Source organism: Lolium rigidum, chromosome 5, assembly GCF_022539505.1.
Source record: "Lolium rigidum isolate FL_2022 chromosome 5, APGP_CSIRO_Lrig_0.1, whole genome shotgun sequence".
Classification (NCBI taxonomy): Eukaryota; Viridiplantae; Streptophyta; class Magnoliopsida; order Poales; family Poaceae; genus Lolium; species Lolium rigidum.
Genome location: NC_061512.1, coordinates 99,111,064 through 99,131,233, shown reverse-complemented (window position 1 = coordinate 99,131,233; position 20,170 = coordinate 99,111,064). Strand labels below are relative to the sequence as shown.

Sequence of the window (20,170 nt, the reverse complement as noted above, 5' to 3'; positions counted from 1 at the left end):
ATGTCAATCAGATTTCCCAAACATTTCATGCCAGTAAGTGAGCCATGCTATCCAGCCGGCTGTGATTTTCAGATAGAGGACACAATTAAGACAGTTAAAATATGTAAGGTAGATACGTCTTTTGATTTTCCTTGGAAAAACTAGTATAGCTAAAAATGTTAATTATATGAACAGAAGTATTGTGATAAATTGGTATCCGTTTTCTTACATATTTGTTCTCTGAAAAGTTTTACAAGGAAGCTCTAACTTTCAGACTCGGGTATATATATAGTACTCTATGGATGTTAACGATACATTAGCAATTGCATTTGGCACTCTACTCACATTATATGACACACATATGAATTTACATATGGAAAAGGATTTATTCTCGGAAACTTTTATAGGCAAACTTAACTCACAGACTCGGAGATGGTACTCCATGCATGTTAACGATACATTAACAATTGCATCTGAGTCCAGTGCACATGCATTAAGACACCTAGAAATTTATATGTGGAAAAGAACCAATTCAGGGTGAACTCCTTTGGGGATGCTGAGAGTCTGCTGATTGACATCGGGCAAGGAAAGTGCAATTTTATTTGCACTTTCCAGGTAGCTCTGAAACTTGTGATTACCGGCCTGAGGCTTCTCAAGTTTATCTACAACATGAGGATTTGTCTTGTGATTCGGGCGCTTCAATGGCTCTGCGCCAAGGGATAGCTCCTCCCTCATGATGTGGTACTTGATTGCCTGCTTGCGGAAGGTCCAGTTGCCGGTGATCCAGTCGAACTTGTACAACGGGAGGAAGCGGTGGCCGTATGCCGCTATGAACTCAACGGCGGAGAGGATGAACTTGAACTCCTCCTTGGATAGGTAGTAAGAGAAGCTCAGCCTTGTCCATCCTGGCTTCAGTCCACTGTAACCCTGAAAATTAATTTCGTGGATGCGAAGCCTGAGATTAGTACTGCCTCTACGCAACTTAAAGCTTAGCATACAAATGAAATGAACAACTTTGACAAACAGATGGTATACAGCTCTGTCATAAAATACCTCAAGGATAGCAGACCGGAGGCTAAGAGAGAGCTCCTTGTCGACGTCGAGCAAGAGGTGACCATAGGGGCCTGCACAGGCACAACCACCCCTAGCTTGGATGCCGAAAAGATCGTTCAGAAGCCTAGTGACAAAACGGCCATGAAGGGGAAGTTGCTTGGATGATCTCATATTCTCCGTGACTATTTCGTCAGAACCAGCCTCATCAAACCCGTTAAACAGTGATTGTTTCACTACCGCAGGGTAGACGAGGAACGAGAAGATTGGTAGGCGGTCCACCCTTGTGTTGCCTAGCACCCTGACATTTGGATTCTTTGCAAGCCTGTTCATGGCCATCTCTGAGTACACTCGCTCGCGGAGGCCCATCGTGTCATAGCCAACATGTTCCTTCACCCAAAAGGCGAGTGATACACGGATCTTTTGGACGATTGGCGGCGTGCCCGCGTCCTCCCTCTCCTCAATGTCGTCGTAGTACAACGTATCCTGCACATGTGACAAGCAATAGTTTGATTAGATCCCTTTAAGAGTATAGACATGAACTATACTACTGCTATAGCACATATATCTGCTTCGGCGGTGGAGGTTCTTACATCCTCGTTGAAACCGTTGACATATGCTACGGTGCCTCCGCCGCACGTGGACGGCGGCTGAGAGGTGAGTTTGTACAGTGATTTGTTCATCAGAAGGATGCCCGGCGTGCCCGGGCCACCAACAAATTTGTGCGGGCTCAGGAAAACAGCGTCGTATCCGTCTATTTCACCAGATTTCATGTCAATCTTCACATAGGGCCCACTGTAAAAAAACATAATTAGAGCACCCAATGTGAGGGTGAAAAATTCTGACCATGCATGTTGAAAAATGAGCTGTGTTGGGTGTCTATAGAAAATTTAAAATTTTGAAATTGTCTGCGTTACGGAAAGCATGTTATTGCTCTGCCACAGATTCATATTTCCCTAGTCACGCAGTCCACTAATTCACTATATTATCTTTGGTTGTCAATTTCCTCCCCTCGTGCAATTGGGGTCAATATGTTCAGCATACTTCAACACGGGGAGTGGGTGGAGTACGTCCACCTGAAGTCAATCAGGACCTCCAAACAGCCCCAAAAAATACTCCTTAGACTCTATATTCATTCAGAAATCATGATGTTATTCTAAACAGACCCAGCTAAACGTTGTTGGTTAGGTTAGTCAGATGCGAGAAGGACCGTTATCATTAAGAAAAACATGGGAATTCAGAGTGTCAACGAATGCATGTCACGATTAGACTCTGGCCGGCCAGCCGGTCTCAGTCACGTACTCTCTCTGTTCCGATTTAATTGTCTTCATTCTAAACCATTGTCTGTTCATTTTTCTTGTCTCCCTCGCGTTTATTAATGGTAAAACCGAACGGAGAGATACCTGGCAGCGAAGTCGAAGCAGGCGAAGGCGCCGCGCTGGTGGAGGACGCGGGCGATCTCCCTCGTGTCCGTCATGATGCCGGTCACGTTGCTGCACGCCGAGAAGGAGCCCAGCATCGGCCGGTCGGCGTACTCCGGCGACCCGAGCGCGCGGCGGAGCGCGGCGACGTCGACCAACCCGTCCGCGTCGAGGCCGATCTCCACCACCTCCGCCAGGCTACGCCGCCAGGATAGCAGGTTGGAGTGGTGCTCGTAGGGCCCCACGAAGACCACCCACCGCTCCTCGTTGCGCAGCTGCGCCGAGAGCCGGTCGCGCATCTCTACGGACGGCAGCGCGACGCCGATGACCTCTTGCAGGCGCTTGATCGCGGCCGTGGTGCCGGCGCCGCAGAAGAGCAGCGCGTCGCCGGCGCCGGCGCCCATGCAGCGCTTGATGTAGCGCGCGGCCTTGTGCACCAGGCGCGTCGTCTTGCTCCCGACGTGGCTATCCTCGGTATGCGTGTTGCCATAGAAGGGCAGGACCTCCTTCACGAGGTAGTCCTCGATGTAGCGCAGGCTCCGGCCGGACGCCGTTTGGTCGGCGTACGTAAGGGCGCGCCGTCCGAACGGCGTGTCGAACTCCACGTCCTTGCCGATCAGCTGCGACCGGAGCCACTCCAGCTTGTCGTCCGCGGCCGCCGCGCCCTTCTCCGACGTCGTCATTCCGAGAAGGCTCAGCAGGGTGGCGCTCATGGCGCCCTGCTTGCCGCCGGCCTCCATGGTCGCATGCTCCATGGCCGCGGCAGCTTCTTGCAGCGATGGCATTGTCTTCTATACTTTAGTTAGCTTCCAAAACTGGCAACAATGGCTATGAACGAAATCCACTATGAACTGGTTGCCAATGACATGCAAAATGGGTTTGTGTGTGTTTGCTTGATGGGTATATGCTCCCAGGGCACACGTATATATAGCCGGCCGGTTTCTGAGGGTCCAGGGCACATGAGTTTAAAACGGAATGTGACATGAAGTTTCATGTGGAGTATATTCCATAATTTAAAGCGTTCCTGGTCAATGCTACGGATGCATGTTGTGAGAAAATTATCAGTGTTATAATGGCACGTAGTACTAGCGGAGCTACGGAGTATATCTAGCTTGCTAGAAATTCTACAGTTCATTGCATTCAGAAAATGGAGAAAATCCCTTGCCGACAACCCTAAGCTGCCATGCACGAGATAAATGATTTAGTATGTGTTAATTATCAGATACTGCCGTGAAGGCCTCTCCCTTTTTTAATTTTTTGCTGTGACATCAAGTCCATTTTACTTCTCGATCTACTCTCCCTTTTTTTATTGAATGGTACTCTCCCTTTTTTACAGCAAAAAATAAAAAAAGGGAGAGGCCTTAAGGAATAGTCTGGTATCACTTACACAAGGAGATTGGAACATACATATAGAGCACCATTTTCTAAAAAAGATACAAATATTTTTGTTTCGTATAGAGAGTATATATGCAACTTATATGACATAAAGCTTACGTCGTTATTCGTATACACAAATACTCGATTCGTTGGGTATCACGTAAACTACAAATTAGCGGAGCAATAGTTGGTCAAAAATCCATCTTAGCCCATCAAAATACGTCGTATATTTCCAACCAAAGTATTTATTACACAGATTATGTGCTTTTGTGAAAAAAGAAGCGAAGGTGACAGAAAAATTTAGTACAGAATGGAGTCAAACACATAACCAGATGTATACTGAAGTGAGAAGATCTGATAGACTAAAAGAATAAAAAAAATGCAAAACATGACTTTATTGATGTTATTAAAGCATTAGAGAAATCCAGAGATGAGATATATGAGTAAAGTAAAACAGCCAAAAATATGCTTGAACCAACTAAAGTTGATGATTAAGTTGATTTCTGAAAAGAGAGGAGGTTTATTGCCTGATCGTGAATAAGAAGAGGAAGATTGTGATCTGGCTAATTGCTAGTTAAAGTTCAACAAAGCTAAGCAAGCCAGCGAAAAAAATCTTCAAGGTGTGATCCTCTGTGTTAAGGGTTGAGCCAATAAGAAAGTATCTATGACTTTCTAACCTTCAAATTGGTGAATGATACGTCTAAAACATATATACGACTTCTGAAGCTCACGATGCTAATACCTCACATATTTTCAACATATTAGAAAGATCACCATTACTTCTAAGATTTACAAGGTTTCTCAGGAAATCCCATTATGTTGTTGCCTAACTCTAGAAAACATGAAATCCTAATTGTTTGTTATTTGGACTTCGAGTAATTTTCTGGACGTCAACAAAATGGAAAACAAAGGCCATGAGACGTAACCGGAGGGCAAAATCCTGATAGACCCCATGGCATGGCCCGTGGGGCGAAGCAGTGCCATGGAGGACTTCTCTTCAACACAGTTTTTCTACAATGGAGCGGGTGTCCCCGGCTTATCTAACGACTACCATTGCACTAAGATTTGTGCCATGTCATTTTGCACTTTCAACATGTACATTGTACATCTTCACGCTACTATAGGAACGAATGTGGACATGTACATCTTATCTCCCCCTTATCCTCTACTGCGCCAGCATCTCGTCCTCTGCATGTCTTCCTCGAACAGATTTGTGCCAATTTTTCTTGCATATTTTTCTTCCGAGTAACTAAAATCATCCGAAATTTCTGTAGTACAAGCGAAATGAGGGGTATGTTACATAAAGGAGAGGGGCTCGCTGAAACTGAACATAAATTGCTCAGGGTCTTTTATGCAATGTGCAAAAAGATGTTGCACGAATCTCAGAGCAGAATGGTCATCCGGGATAAGCCTGTGACGCCCACCTATATGTAGAGTATGATTTCTCGGCTTCTCCCCACTTAGTGTCCACGTCTCTGTCTCGTCCTAAAATCGGCTATATAAGTCCTTTTTTTGAGATTTTTTTAAGGGAGCCGACAGTACGAAACACACAAGAAAACATAGGTCATGCAATCCGCAGCCAGATGAGATTAGAGGGGTAACACTGCCGGAATCACATGTAGTTCTCCTCTCCTCCACTGCCATTTCTATGCTCAGCATCTCCTCATTGTGAAGTCTTGGCAAACATGATGTGTGGTACAATATATTATATTCGGATGATGTATTGTCTCTATACCTAATTTTGTGTAGTGGCTTGTTCATAGCGATGGTGAACATAATTCGTTATTTCAGTTGCATACATGTACGTTATCTTCGGTGATGTTCTTATGAGTTGATATATGATAGCAAACATAGGTTAGGGTACCACATAAGGGTATAACTATTATATGTGACTTGGGGACGGTGTGGAGGAGGGACGGAATCAAGGGCCTAATCTATAGCTTGCAGGTTGTACGAATGTCAAATACGGAGACCATGAAATTTAAGGCGGTGGTTGAACATTATTTCTTAATAACTCTTTTTGCTCATGCCTAGTGCAACTATATTCTCGCTTGGAGGTAAAGGTTCAGTTACGTCCTTGAACCCATCAATATTCAGTTTGAGAGTGCATTTGTTTAGCTCTAGCATCTTGGCACATTTGTTTGGCTTACACATCATTTCATGTCTTCTTTTTGTTTATTGTAAAGGAAATGGTTCCACATTTTTTGGTCTTTTGTTTGTCTTGGTTGGTGTGCTTTCTATGGAGGATACTATGTTTGCTTGCTCAAGAAGCTGATCAAAGTGCTCCCATTTTCCTTAGGTAAATGTAGATGCTAAGCATATATTTTTATAATTTGTAGTACAATGCCACAATGGAGAAGCAAATTACTAACTAAATCTTCTACTTTGCTAGACTTAAGAAAGGTTTTAATACAATCTTAATGAAGTTCTATTCTCCCTTCACATTCCTCATCTAAAGCACATGTTTTCACGTTGGGGCAGGGATTTTATCATGTAATCCCCACCATTGAGTAATAGTATACTCCATAAAGGCTCCTCCAGATGCGATATCTATCTCGTCCTTGTTTTCCTTGATAAATTATATAAAAAATATGCAAAAATAACCAAGGTGGTAACTATTCATGATGAGGATAATGATCAAGTAACCCATAAAACTTTACGCCGCCCTTTACTAGGCTTTCACCTAGCATGTTCTTGAAGTTTAAATCATGTGTTTTGTTCCATATGACTTATTTTCTGGATAAAATAAAAGTAAAAGAATACGGACATATAATTTTTCCTAGGTGTTAGTCATACCCGCGGGATAAGCTTTATACCAAGTGAATTATTTATTAAAAATAATTTGACCAAATAATTTATGTTTTATTTCATTATCAGCAAAATTTTAATCTAAAGGTCCCACATATATATTTAAGGAAGTCAACATGTGCATATGGATCTTTTGTATCATCTCCTGCAAAGTTCTTAGTGTGCAATATATCAAGCAATATAGGATTAACTTCACATCTTTCAACATTTACCCTTCGGCTCACTGGCATAAATGAAATAAGCGGTGGTGCTCCGAAGTACTTCAGAGTGGTTAGCTTGTACTTGTGTGCAAACGTAGCCATGATGTTTGCCTAGAACCCGCAAACACTTCGATCAATGATATAATAACCAAAAACTTAATACAAACATCAAAAAATGCTTAGCTCCCTCACAACAGAGATGGAAAATAGATTGATGTCCCGCAAGAGCTCGGGGTTGTAGTATCTGTTTTCCAATAAGAGTATTGTGGTGACCCCGGAGGTCGGGGCTAGACAAACCTAGATTCACGTCTGGCATAATCCTAACCTAGATCTCTAGGGCCTACAGGGTAAGAATCGGTAACACAATAGTGCCTCTACGACTGATAGCAAATATATTACAACTCTTAACAGAATTAAGATCCAAATATATTACACGCTGAGGTCACTGACCACAATACAACAAGCAACGGAAAGCAAATTATGTTATTCTAAATAACAAGACTGCAAAGGGCCTAAGAGGCCATACCATAAGGCGACGTCCCAGCTCATAAGTCTCGGGTTGTCGCCTGGGAACTCCAAACTACTCGTCAATGTCAATGTAGAAACCACCATCTGTTGGAGGGACTTCTTCTGAAACAAAGTATGCAAACCTGAGTACAGGGACTCGGCAAGAATTAATACAACCTGTTAGCAAAGCGGGTATGCGAGGCTTTATGTGAATCTTATTTTACGTAAAACCAGTTTTCCTTTGTAAACAAGAGGGAGCAGAAACTCGTCTATTCAGATCATTTTCAAAAGAGATAATAACTATAGCTCTATATCATCATGTTGAATCCACTGAATCTTCATCGTCAACTGAACCTATCAACTAGAATCACCCCCTCGATACCCTGAGAAGGGATCCTTATTCACACTCTTGACTTCAAGTTTTACGTTTATGTTCAAGTTATCTATGATCACAGAATCCATCACTAAATCATCCATAACCATGGACACGACTTTTCGAAAAGATTTAACCCTGCAGGGGTGTACAACTTTACCCACACGCGCCAACCGACACTTAATGCCACTAGGTTAACACACTTCCTTATTTTGCCGGTAGAGGGTGGTTGACCAAAACCTTTCCCTTGCTTCGCCTAATCCATGAGTCAACCTAACTGGGAACTCCGTCATTGTAGATAGCCATTCTCCGAGGCGGTCCTGGTTATTGTGTGCAGGGGATCCAGTTCAATGCCTCCAGCTACCTTCACCCCGGCCACGCCCTGTATGATGCACCTTGGAAAACCTTTTCCACCTTATTTCCATGCATATGCAAAATGGAACTCGCAAACTAAGTGCCTCATGGGTAAGCTAGGAAATTACAGGCCAAGGGGTTCCCATGGGCCCCGTGTGGTTGTACGCTCAGTCTTCGTTCCGAAGGCAAGAACTCAGGTCCTAGTATTGGAGAGAATGAGTAAAATCACCACATCCCCATGTGGCGGCCCATCCAAGCCTTTAAACATGTTTATTATCTTCACTGATCATACCACGTCACCCTGTCATACTAGGTTCATCCGTCGATCTGATTCATCAACCGGATGGATCAGACTTCATCAGCTAAGCATGGCTAAGCATATCATATACGGTTCTAGCGATGCGTACAAGTTCAAACCTAGTTTTGCTGGGAGCGATGGATCAAGAACTTTAGGCTACAAAAATAGAATATGCACACATAGGATAACTATAATTTCCGATAAAGCATATTTGAAACGTATGCAATATGTAGGAACCAGAAGTAAAAGCATTTCGAAACCATATATGAACCAGGTTAGGGCTGATCTTCTGTGGCGTTGATCTCAGGCTGGCGTTCGGTCCCTATCACGAAGAATCAAATTGCGGAAAGGAAGAACACAATCAAGATATGGCATAATGAAATGTGCATACAATATGATGGCATGTCATATTAAAGGGGTTGTAACAACCCTAAGTGCAACGACTGAATTAAAGGGAATCGGCATCGAAACCAACATACGAGAGGGGTCGATTGGGGTTCCATTAGGGTTCAAGCATGTATGAAACATGGATAAACAGGTGGGAGTTGTTTTTCTGAACATTTTGATATATTATTTGCATTTTTTGATTTAAAATGAATTAGTTACGGATTTTCAAAGTTTATTCATTTTAAATCATTTCTGCAATTTCCATAAATTAATAAAAGTCTGACAAAAAAGGGCCCACCTATCATAATTTTAATCATTTAAGAAATATTTAGGAAATTATTAAATATCTGACATGGGGTCCCACCTGTCATATTAATTTTAATATCAGAAATGAAATACAAAAAATAGAAAAACATTAATGGCGTCATACTGACGTCAACACGGTCATGAGCTCTCAGGTGGAGCACGGATTCGGTGATTCTGAGTGCGGGTGCGCGCGTGAGCTGCGCGGCGATGCGCTGGGCCATTTGGTGGGGGCGCCGCCACCGGATGCTAGCCGGTGGCGAGCTGCTGCAGCGGCCAGGGAAGGTGCTTGTGGCGAGAGAGCTGCAGAGGGCGAGGGAGAGAGCGGAGGGCACCACGAGGAAGAGGGGCTCACCCTCGGAGCGTTGGTGAGGGCAGCGCTGCCGGAGGGGGCTTGTCCGCGAAGAATTTGGCGGTGGCGGGCGTCAGCATGGAGGGTTAGGGTTAGGGTTTGCGCGTGTAGGAGAGCGCGGGAGAGAGGGAAAGGGGGGTCTAGGGTTCTTGGCGGCGGGGGGGGGGGGGGGCTATATGTAGCCGCTGGAGATCGGTGATACGTCTCCGACGTATCGATAATTTCTTATGTTCTATGCCATATTATTGATGATACCTACATGTTTTATGCACACTTTATGTCATATTCGTGCATTTTCCGGAACTAACCTATTAACAAGATGCCGAAGTGCCGGTTCTCGTTTTCTGCTGTTTTTGGTTTCAGAAATCCTAGTAACGAAATATTCTCGGAATTGGACGAAACGAAGACCCAGGGGCCTATTTTTCCACGGAGCTTCCAGAAGACCGGAGAACATTCGAAGTGGGGCCACGAGGTGGCGACACCACGTGGCGGCGCGGCCCGGGGGGGCCCGCGCCGCCCTATGGTGTGGCCCCCTCGTCTGGCCCCCGACTCGCCCTTCCGCCTACTTAAAGCCTCCGTCGCGAAACCCCGATGCGAAAAACCACGATACGGAAAACCTCACCGAGACGCCGCCGCCGCCGATCCCATCTCGGGGGATCCCCGGAGATCTCCTCCGGCACCCCGCCGGAGAGGGGATTCATCTCCCGGAGGACTCTACACCGCCATGGTCGCCTCCGGAGTGATGAGTGAGTAGTTCACCCCTGGACTATGGGTCCATAGCAGTAGCTAGATGGTTGTCTTCTCCTCATTGTGCTTCATTGTTGGATCTTGTGAGCTACCTAACATGATCAAGATCATCTATCCGTAATTCTATATGTTGTGTTTGTCGGGATCCGATGGATAGAGAATACCATGTCATGTTAATTATCAAGTTATTACATATGTGTTGTTTATGATCTTGCATGCTCTCCGTTACTAGTAGAGGCTCTGGCCAAGTTTTTACTTTTAACTCCAAGAGGGAGTATTTATGCTCGATAGTGGGTTCATGCCCGCATTGACACCGGGACGATGATGTAGAAAGTTCTAAGGTTGTGTTGTGCTCGTTGCCACTAGGGATAAAACATTGGCGCTATGTCCGAGGATGTAGTTGTTGATTACATTACGCACCATACTTAATGCAATTGTCCGTTGTTTAGCAACTTAATACCGGAGGGGGTTCGGACGATAACCTGAAGGTGGACTTTTAGGCATAGATGCGATTGGATGGCGGTCTATGTACTTTGTCGTAATGTCCAATTAAATCTCACTATACTTATCATGTCATGTATGTGCATTGTTATGCCCTCTCTATTTGTCAATTGCCCGACCGTAATTTGTTCACCCAACATGCTTTTATCTTATGGGAGAGACACCTCTAGTGAACTCGTGGACCCCGGTCCATTCTTTTAATACCGAAATACAAATCTGCTGCAATACTTGTTTTACTATTTTCTCTGCAAACAATCATCTTCCACACAATACGGTTAATCCTTTGTTACAGCAAGCCGGTGAGATTGACAACCTCACTGTTTCGTTGGGGCAAAGTACTTTGGTTGTGTTGTGCAGGTTCCACGTTGGCGCCGGAATCTCTAGTGTTGCGCCGCACTACGTCCCGCCGCCATCAACCTTCAACGTGCTTCTTGACTCCTACTGGTTCGATTAAACCTTGGTTTCTTACTGAGGGAAACTTGCCGCTGTGCGCATCACACCTTCCTCTTGGGGTTCCCAACGGACGTGTCAACTACACGCATCAAGCAAATTTTTGGCGCCGTTGCCGGGGAGATCAAGACACGCTGCAAGGGGAGTCTCCACTTCTCAATCTCTTTACTTTGTTTTTGTCTTGCTTTATTTTATTTACTACTTTGTTTGCTGCACTTATATCAAAACACAAAAAAATTAGTTGCTAGTTTTACTTTATTTATTGTCTTGTTTGCTATATCAAAAACACAAAAAAATTAGTTACTTGCATTTACTTTATCTAGTTTGCTTTATTTACTATTGCTAAAATGGCCAACCCTGAAAATACTAAGTTGTGTGACTTCACTAGCACAAATAATAATGATTTCCTATGCACACCTATTGCTCCACCTGCTACTACAGCAGAATTCTTTGAAATTAAACCTCGCTTTACTTAATCTTGTCATGAGAGAGCAATTTTCTCGGTGTTAGTTCCGATGATGCTGCTGCCCATCTCAATAATTTTGTTGAACTATGTGAAATGCAAAAATATAAAGATGTAGATGGTGACATTATAAAATTAAAATTGTTCCCTTTCTCATTAAGAGGAAGAGCTAAAGACTGGTTGCTATCTCTGCCTAAGAATAGTATTGATTCCTGGACTAAATGCAAGGATGCTTTTATTGGTAGATATTACCCCCCTGCTAAAATTATATCTTTGAGGAGTAGCATAATGAATTTTAAACAATTGGATAATGAACATGTTGCTCAAGCTTGGGAAAGAATGAAATCTCTGGTTAAAAATTGCCCAACCCATGGATCGACTACTTGGATGATCATCCAAACCTTCTATGCAGGACTAAATTTTTCTTCGCGGAATTTATTGGATTCAGCTGCTGGAGGTACCTTTATGTACATCACTCTTGGTGAAGCAACAAAGCTCCTTGATAATATGATGGTTAATTACTCTAAATGGCACACGGAAAGAGCTCCACAAGGTAAGAAGGTAAATTCTGTTGGAGAATCCTCTTCCTTGAATGATAAGGTTGATGCTATTATGTCTATGCTTGCGAATGATAGGACTAATGTTGATCCTAATAATGTTCCATTAGCTTCATTGGTTGCCCAAGAAGAACATGTTGATGTAAACTTCATTAAAAATAATAATTTCAACAACAATGCTTATCGGAACAATTCTAGTAATAAATATAGGCCATATCCTTATAATAATGGTAATGGTTATGCTAATTCTTATGGGAATTCTTACAACAATAATAGGAATACACCCCCTTGACTTGAAGCTATGCTTAAAGAATTTATTAGTACACAAACTGCCTTTAACAAATCTGTTGAGGAAAAGCTCAATAAAATTGATATTCTTGTTTCTAGAGTTGATAGTCTTGCCTCCGATGTTGATCTTTTGAAATCGAAAGTTATGCCTAATAGGGATATTGAAAATAAAATTGTTACTACAGCAAATTCCATCCAAGTTAGAATTAATGAGAATATAAGATTAATGGCTGAATCGCGTGCTAGGTGGGATAGAGAAGAAAATGAAAAACTAGCTAAAGAGGAAAATGTAGCTAAAGTTTGGACTATTACCACCACTAGCAATGCTAAAGATTCATATGTTGCTGCACCTCCTACTATCAATGGTAAAATAATTGGTGTTGGCAATGCTTCTACTCCTAGTGCAAAGCGCGCAAAATTACCCGAAACCGCTAAAACTGTCTGAAACTGCTTGTGATAAAACTGCTGAAATTTTTTCCAACCTTGGGGATGATAATCCCATTGCTTTAGATTGTAATGATTTAGATTTTGATGATTGCCACATCTATGAAGTTATAAAGTTCTTGCAAAAACTTGCTAAAAGTCCCAATGCTAGCGCTATAAACTTGGCTTTCACAAAACATATTACAAATGCTCTCATAAAAGCTAGAGAAGAGAAACTAAAACTTGAAACTTCTATTCCTAGAAAGTTAGAGGATGGTTGGGAGCCCATCATTAAAATGAGGATCAAAGATTTTGATTGTAATGCTTTATGTGATCTTGGTGCAAGTATTTCTGCTATGCCTAAAAAAGTCTATGATATGCTTGACTTGCCACCATTGAAAAATTGTTATCTGGATGTTAACCTCGCTGATAATGCTAAAAAGAAACCTTTGGGGAGAGTTGACGATGTTCATATTATGGTTAACAATAACCTTGTCCCCGTTGATTTTGTTGTCTTGGATATTGAATGCAATGCATCTTGCCCCATTATATTGGGAAGACCTTTTCTTCGAACCGTGGTGCCACTATTGATATGAAGGAAGGTAATATTAAATATCAATTTCCTCTCAAGAAAGGTATGGAACACTTCCCTAGAAAGAGAATGAAGGTACCTTATGATTCTATTATTAGAACAAATTATGATGTTGATGCTTCATCTCTCGATGTTACTTGATATACACTTTCTGCGCCTAGCTGAAAGGCGTTAAAGAAAAGCGCTTATGGGAGACAACCCATGTTTTTACTCCAGTATTTTTGTTTTATATTTGTGTCTTGGAAGTTTTTTACTACTGTATCAACCTCTCCTTATCTTAGTTTTATGTTTTGTTGTGCCAAGTAAAGTCTTTGATAGAAAAGTAAGTACTAGATTTGGATTACTGCGCAGTTCCAGCATTTCTTTGTCTGTCACGAATCTGGGTCTATCTCCCTGTAGGTAGCTCAGAAAACTAAGCCAATTTACGAGCATGATCCTCAGATATGTACGCAACTTTCATTCAATTTGAGCATTTTCGTTTGAGCAAGTCTGGTGGCCTAATAAAATCCATCTTTACGGACTGTTCTCTTTTGACAGATTCTGTCTTTTATTTCGCATTGCCTCTTTTGCTATGTTGGATGAATTCCTTTGATCCATTAATGTCCAGTAGCTTTATGAAATGTCCAGAAGTGTTAAGAATGATTGTGTCACCTCTGAACATGTGAATTTTTATTATGCACTAACCCTCTAATGAGTTGTTTCGAGTTTGGTGTGGAGGAAGTTTTCAAGGATCAAGAGAGGAGTATGATGCAATATGATCAAGGAGAGTGAAAGCTTCTAAGCTTGGGGATGCCCCGGTGGTTCACCCCTGCATATTATAAGAAGACTCAAGCGTCTAAGCTTGGGGATGCCCAAGGCATCCCCTTCTTCATCGACAACATTATCAGGTTCCTCCCCCGAAACTATATTTTTATTCCGTCACATCTTATGCACTTTGCTTGGAGCGTCTCGTTTGTTTTTGTTTTTTGTTTTGTTTGAATAAAATGGATCCTAGCATTCACTTTATGGGAGAGAGACACGCTCCGCTGTAGCATATGGACAAATATGTCCTTAGGCTCTACTCATAGTATTCATGGCGAAGTTTCATCTTCGTTAAATTGTTATATGGTTGGAATTGGAAAATGATACATGTAGTAACTCTAAAATGTCTTGGATAATTTGATACTTGGCAACTGTTGTGCTCATGTTTAAGCTCTTGCATCATATACTCTCCACCCATTAATGAAGAAATACTTAGAGCTTGCTAATTTGGTTTGCATATTTGGTTTCTCTAGAGTCTAGATAATATCTAGTATTGAGTTTTGAACAACAAGGAAGACGGTATGGAGTCTTATAATGTTTACCATATGTATTTTATGTGAGTTTTGCTGTACCGTTCATCCTTGTGTTTGTTTCAAATAACCTTGCTAGCCTAAGCCTTGTATCGAGAGGGAATACTTCTCATGCATCCAAAATACTTGAGCCAACCACTATGCCATTTGTGTCCACCATACCTACCTACTACATGGTATTTATCCGCCATTCCAAAGTAAATTGCTTGAGTGCTACCTTTAAAATTCCATCATTCACCTTTGCAATATATAGCTCATGGGACAAATAGCTTAAAAACTATTGTAGTATTGAATATGTACTTATGCACTTTATCTCTTATTAAGTTGCTTGTTGTGCGATAACCATGTTTCGGGGACGCCATCAACTATTCTTTGTTGGATATCATGTGAGTTGCTATGCATGTCCGTCTTGTCCGAAGCAAGAGAGATCTACCACCTTCATGGTTGGAGCATGCATATTGTTAGAGAAGAACATTGGGCCGCTAACTAAAGCCATGATTCATGGTGGAAGTTTCAGTTTGGACATATATCCTCAATCTCATATGAGAATAATAATTGTTGTCCCGGTATGGATGTCTAAGTTGAGAATAATCAAAAGCGAGAAATCCAAAATGCGAGCTTTCTCCTTAGACCTTTGTACAGGCGGCATGGAGGTACCCCATTATGACACTTGGTCAAAACATGTGCATTGCAAAGATCCGGTAGTCCAAGTTAATTAGGACAAGGTGCGGGCACTATTAGTACACTATGCATGAGACTTGCAACTTGTAAGATATAATGTACATAACTCATATGCTTTATTACTACCGTTGACAAAATTGTTTCATGTTTTCAAAATAAAATCTCTAGCACAAATATAGCAATCGATGCTTTCCTCTTTGAAGGACCATTCTCTTTACTTTTATGTTGAGTCAGCTCACCTATCTCTCTCCACCTCAAGAAGCAAACACTTGTGTGAACTGTGCATTGATTCCCACATACTTGCATATTGTACTTGTTATATTACTCTATGTTGACAATTATCCATGAGATATACATGTTACAAGTTGAAAGCAACCGCTGAAACTTAATCTTCCTTTGTGTTGCTTCAATACCTTTACTTTGATTTATTGCTTTATGAGTTAACTCTTATGCAAGACTTATTAATACTTGTCTTGAAGTACTATTCATGAAAAGTCTTTGCTTTATGATTCACTTGTTTACTCATGTCATTACCATTGTTTTGATCGCTGCATCCACTACATATGTTTACAAATAGTATGATCAAGGTTATGATGGCATATCACTTCAGAAATTATCTTTGTTATCGTTTTACCTCGCTCGGGACGAGCGTAACTAAGCTTGGGGATGCTGATACGTCTCCGACGTATCGATAATTTCTTATGTTCTATGCCATATTATTGATGATACCTACATGTTTTATGCACACTTTATGTCATATTCGTGCATTTTCTCGGAACTAACCTATTAACAAGATGCCGAAGTGCCGCTCTCGTTTTCTGCCGTTTTTGGTTTCGTAAATCCTAGTAACGAAATATTCTCGGAATTGGACGAAACGAAGACCCAGGGGCCTATTTTTCCACGGAGCTTCCGAAGACCGGAGAACATTCGAAGTGGGGCCACGAGGTGGCGACACCACGTGGCGGCGCGGCCCGTGGGGGCCCGCGCCACCCTATGGTGTGGCCCCCTGTCCGGCCCCCGACTCGCCCTTCCGCCTACTTAAAGCCTCCGTCGCGAAACCCCGATGCGAAAAACCACGATACGGAAAACCCTACCGAGACGCCGCCGCCGCCGATCCCATCTCGGGGATCCTCGGAGATCTCCTCCGCACCCCGCCGGAGAGGGGATTCATCTCCCGGAGGACTCTACACCGCCATGGTCGCCTCCGGAGTGATGAGTGAGTAGTTCACCCCTGGACTATGGGTCCATAGCAGTAGCTAGATGGTTGTCTTCTCCTCATTGTGCTTCATTGTTGGATCTTGTGAGCTGCCTAACATGATCAAGATCATCTATCTCGTAATTCTATATGTTGTGTTTGTCGGGATCCGATGGATAGAGAATACCATGTCATGTTAATTATCAAGTTATTACATATGTGTTGTTTATGATCTTGCATGCTCTCCGTTACTAGTAGAGGCTCGGCCAAGTTTTTACTTTTAACTCCAAGAGGGAGTATTTATGCTCGATAGTGGGTTCATGCCCGCATTGACACCGGGACAAGTGATGTAAAGTTCTAAGGTTGTGTTGTGCCGTTGCCACTAGGGATAAAACATTGGCGCTATGTCCGAGGATGTAGTTGTTGATTACATTACGCACCATACTTAATGCAATTGTCTCGTTGTTTAGCAACTTAATACCGGAGGGGGTTCGGACGATAACCTCGAAGGTGGACTTTTAGGCATAGATGCGCTTGGATGGCGGTCTATGTACTTTGTCGTAATGCCCAATTAAATCTCACTATACTTATCATGTCATGTATGTGCATTGTTATGCCCTCTCTATTTGTCAATTGCCCGACCGTAATTTGTTCACCCAACATGCTTTTATCTTATGGGAGAGACACCTCTAGTGAACCGTGGACCCCGGTCCATTCTTTTAATACTCGAAACACAAATCTCGTCGCAATACTTGTTTTACTATTTTCTCTCGCAAACAATCATCTTCCACACAATACGGTTAATCCTTTGTTACAAGCAAGCTCGGTGAGATTGACAACCTCACCGTTTCGTTGGGGCAAAGTACTTTGGTTGTGTTGTGCAGAGTTCCACGTTGGCGCCTGCATCTCCGGTGTTGCGCCGCACTACGTCCCGCCGCCATCAACCTTCAACGTGCTTCTTGACTCCTACTGGTTCGATTAAACCTTGGTTTCTAACTGAGGGAAACTTGCCGCTGTGCGCATCACACCTTCCTCTTGGGGTTCCCAACGGACGTGTCAACTACACGCATCAATCGGCTGCGTCGATCCTGGCCGCCGGTGCCATCGGTTGGCCGCGGTGCTGCCAGCGACCTGCTTGGAGGCGCGGGGAAGAAAGGGATTTTTTCAAAACCCCCCGGAAAAATTGCTAGGCTGTGTTGGGTTAGCCGGGCTGAGCTGAGCTTCTGCAAGGGAAGAGAGAGGGATGGGTTGAGCCTAGGGCCGAGAGAGAAGGGTTTCTCTTTTTTCTTTTCCTTGATTTTTATTTCCTTATTTCAAAATCCACATTCAAATATTTTTGAATATTGTTGGAAAACTCAAACTTTTCAGAGATTTGCAAAACCCACATGGTCTTCATGAAAAACAACAAAACCATGTTGCCTAAATTGAAAATCTTGAGAGATTTTTAAGGCAATTAAAATAGAGAAGAATTTGCATAATTAGGGTTTGACACAAACTTTGCTCAAATTTAAACTAAATGCATGAAATGAAATGCACATGATCACACATTTATTTATTAAACAAAGTTGGGCTGTTACAAGTATCGAATCACATACAGCTATGAAGATGGTCTTTTTCTTTGCATTGTGAATTTTGTATGTTGTATGTGAAATATATTTCTGAATCCAAGCAAGAAAGTTATAAAAGCATGGATGTGTGATTATGTTTGAGTGCAAAGCAATATTAAAAGAAAGCAAGCAGAGAGCGCAAATAGAGGACAAAAATAATAAAGATTATTGCATTGCAATAGTCCTTGGAATTGTAGTCATTATATCTGCATGTTGTGTATGGGTGGAGCCTCATATAAATACGTTCCTCAAACCTCGGTCACACCCCCCGCACAACCACTTCTAGTCCTTTTTAGGCACTAATGAGAGTATACTTGTAGTTAAGGGTCACTTTGTGGATATGGAGATAAACAGTTTGATTTGTGTTACTCTATCATTGATGTTTGGCAAAGGAGAGAGGCATATTTTGTCGCCACTATGCCCAATAACCCCCACCGCGCACCAAATATAACACCATTCATGTCCCAAAGGTAAATATTATGCAGTTGGTGTTCACACAAATCATGAAATATGTTACTACATTTTATACAAATAAAATTGAATACAATCTTACAAGCAATTTATTATGGTGATAGGGTTTATCCATATCCTTAAGGAACTATGGAAACTAATCATACATGGGACACAATACATAATCATGATAATAATATAAATGATTAAATGAGTACACGTGTAAATCCACATAATGCCTTGAATTTGCATCTCTACATGGATGGAGGAACCGACGATGATGGTGGAGATGGTGGTGTGATGATCATATAGATCGATATCTAGCTTCCAAGTTTTGAGCTATGGCGGAACCAGTGAAGTAATTATGCCCTAGATGCAATAAGAATAAGAGTTATTTAACATCTATAACTCCATGCTTATCATTAAGTTTATCCTATGCTTTAACTTCAGTGTTTCTCAAATATGAGATTCAAAGAAAATCTCAATAGCAGGTGTAGAGAGATAAACAAGAAAAGGCAAGCTCATTTGTTGTTAGATGATCAAGGAAATTCTAACAACAATGAGGGTGCATTGTTTGGTGGAACAATAACATTGAACAGACTCAAGTCACTGATATGATGTGAGACATTCGTCATGGTTAGTACCAAAATATATTTAAGTGTTAAATTATGTAAAAGTTCTTTGAACATGAGAATACTATGTTAAATCATATAGGTGGGTATGATTTGATCTTATCATCCCTCAACAGTTAAAACATGTGTGTTGGTAAAGTTAAGGCTTAGGTATATATGAAGATACATGAAGCTTAATGATTCAAGACTAGGATTTGTTCCTCCTGATAAAGAAGAGATATGAGCTGGGCACTCTCGATATTGTGATATTAAGTAACATGTCTATTTATACACACTGTGATAGTGATCACATGACATCATCAATATACAACAAACGAGAAAAACAGAATTGATACCGGATCGAGGATAGCGAGTATATTGATCAAAGAATTAATCACGGGTATACCAAAGTCTCACCTCGGGTTATCAACATATTGTGTAATAAAGGGATTAGCATATGAACAACACATAAGGTTCGTCCATGGTCCAAACTTTGGTTATGCAGAGGAGCCAACGTGGATGTCCATATCCCAACGTTGGTTATTGATCCAAAGGTGTTCAGACTCATGATTGCGCTATACCAAACCTGTCGGGTTACATGCTTAAGGTTGTACAATTTTTTGTGAGATTTCTATTTATGGTATGTGGTTGAGATAAGTTGTTCATAAGTGTTTGAAACTGATTCGAGGTAACATCAGAAGTGTTTCGAAATTTTGGAGTCGCTTCCAGGTGTTTGAAAGTGATTTGAGGTAACATCAGAAGTGTTTGAAAGTGATTCAAGGTAACATGAGATAAGTTCCGTTTATGCAATTTTTTGTGTCTAGAAACTTTTGGAGTCGCTTCTAGGTGTTTGAAAGTGATTCGA

At 41.9% G+C, this 20,170-nt stretch overlaps 1 protein-coding gene across 1 annotated transcript; it reads right to left on the bottom strand.

The window, feature by feature from the left end:
* Window positions 1–489: 489 nt before the first annotated feature.
* On the bottom strand, window positions 490–3,205 carry LOC124656208 (probable cysteine desulfurase). Its single transcript, XM_047194992.1, has 4 exons — window positions 2,433–3,205; window positions 1,623–1,824; window positions 1,033–1,515; window positions 490–906 (listed from the first exon to the last, which is right to left on the bottom strand). Exons 1-4 carry the CDS (start codon window positions 3,203–3,205, stop codon window positions 490–492), a joined length of 1,875 nt encoding a protein of 624 aa, XP_047050948.1.
* Window positions 3,206–20,170: the final 16,965 nt, after the last annotated feature.

Bases quoted from the DNA above. Each gene is read 5' to 3' on its own strand.
- LOC124656208 (XM_047194992.1), bottom strand. From the start codon at position 3,205: ATGGAGCATGCGACCATGGAGGCCGGCGGCAAGCAGGGCGCCATGAGC. The intron at 1,516-1,622 runs GTAAGAACCTCC...TCACATGTGCAG, and splicing joins TCAACGGTTTCAACGAGGAT to GATACGTTGTACTACGACGA. The intron at 907-1,032 runs GTATTTTATGAC...ATTAATTTTCAG, and splicing joins TCCGGTCTGCTATCCTTGAG to GGTTACAGTGGACTGAAGCC.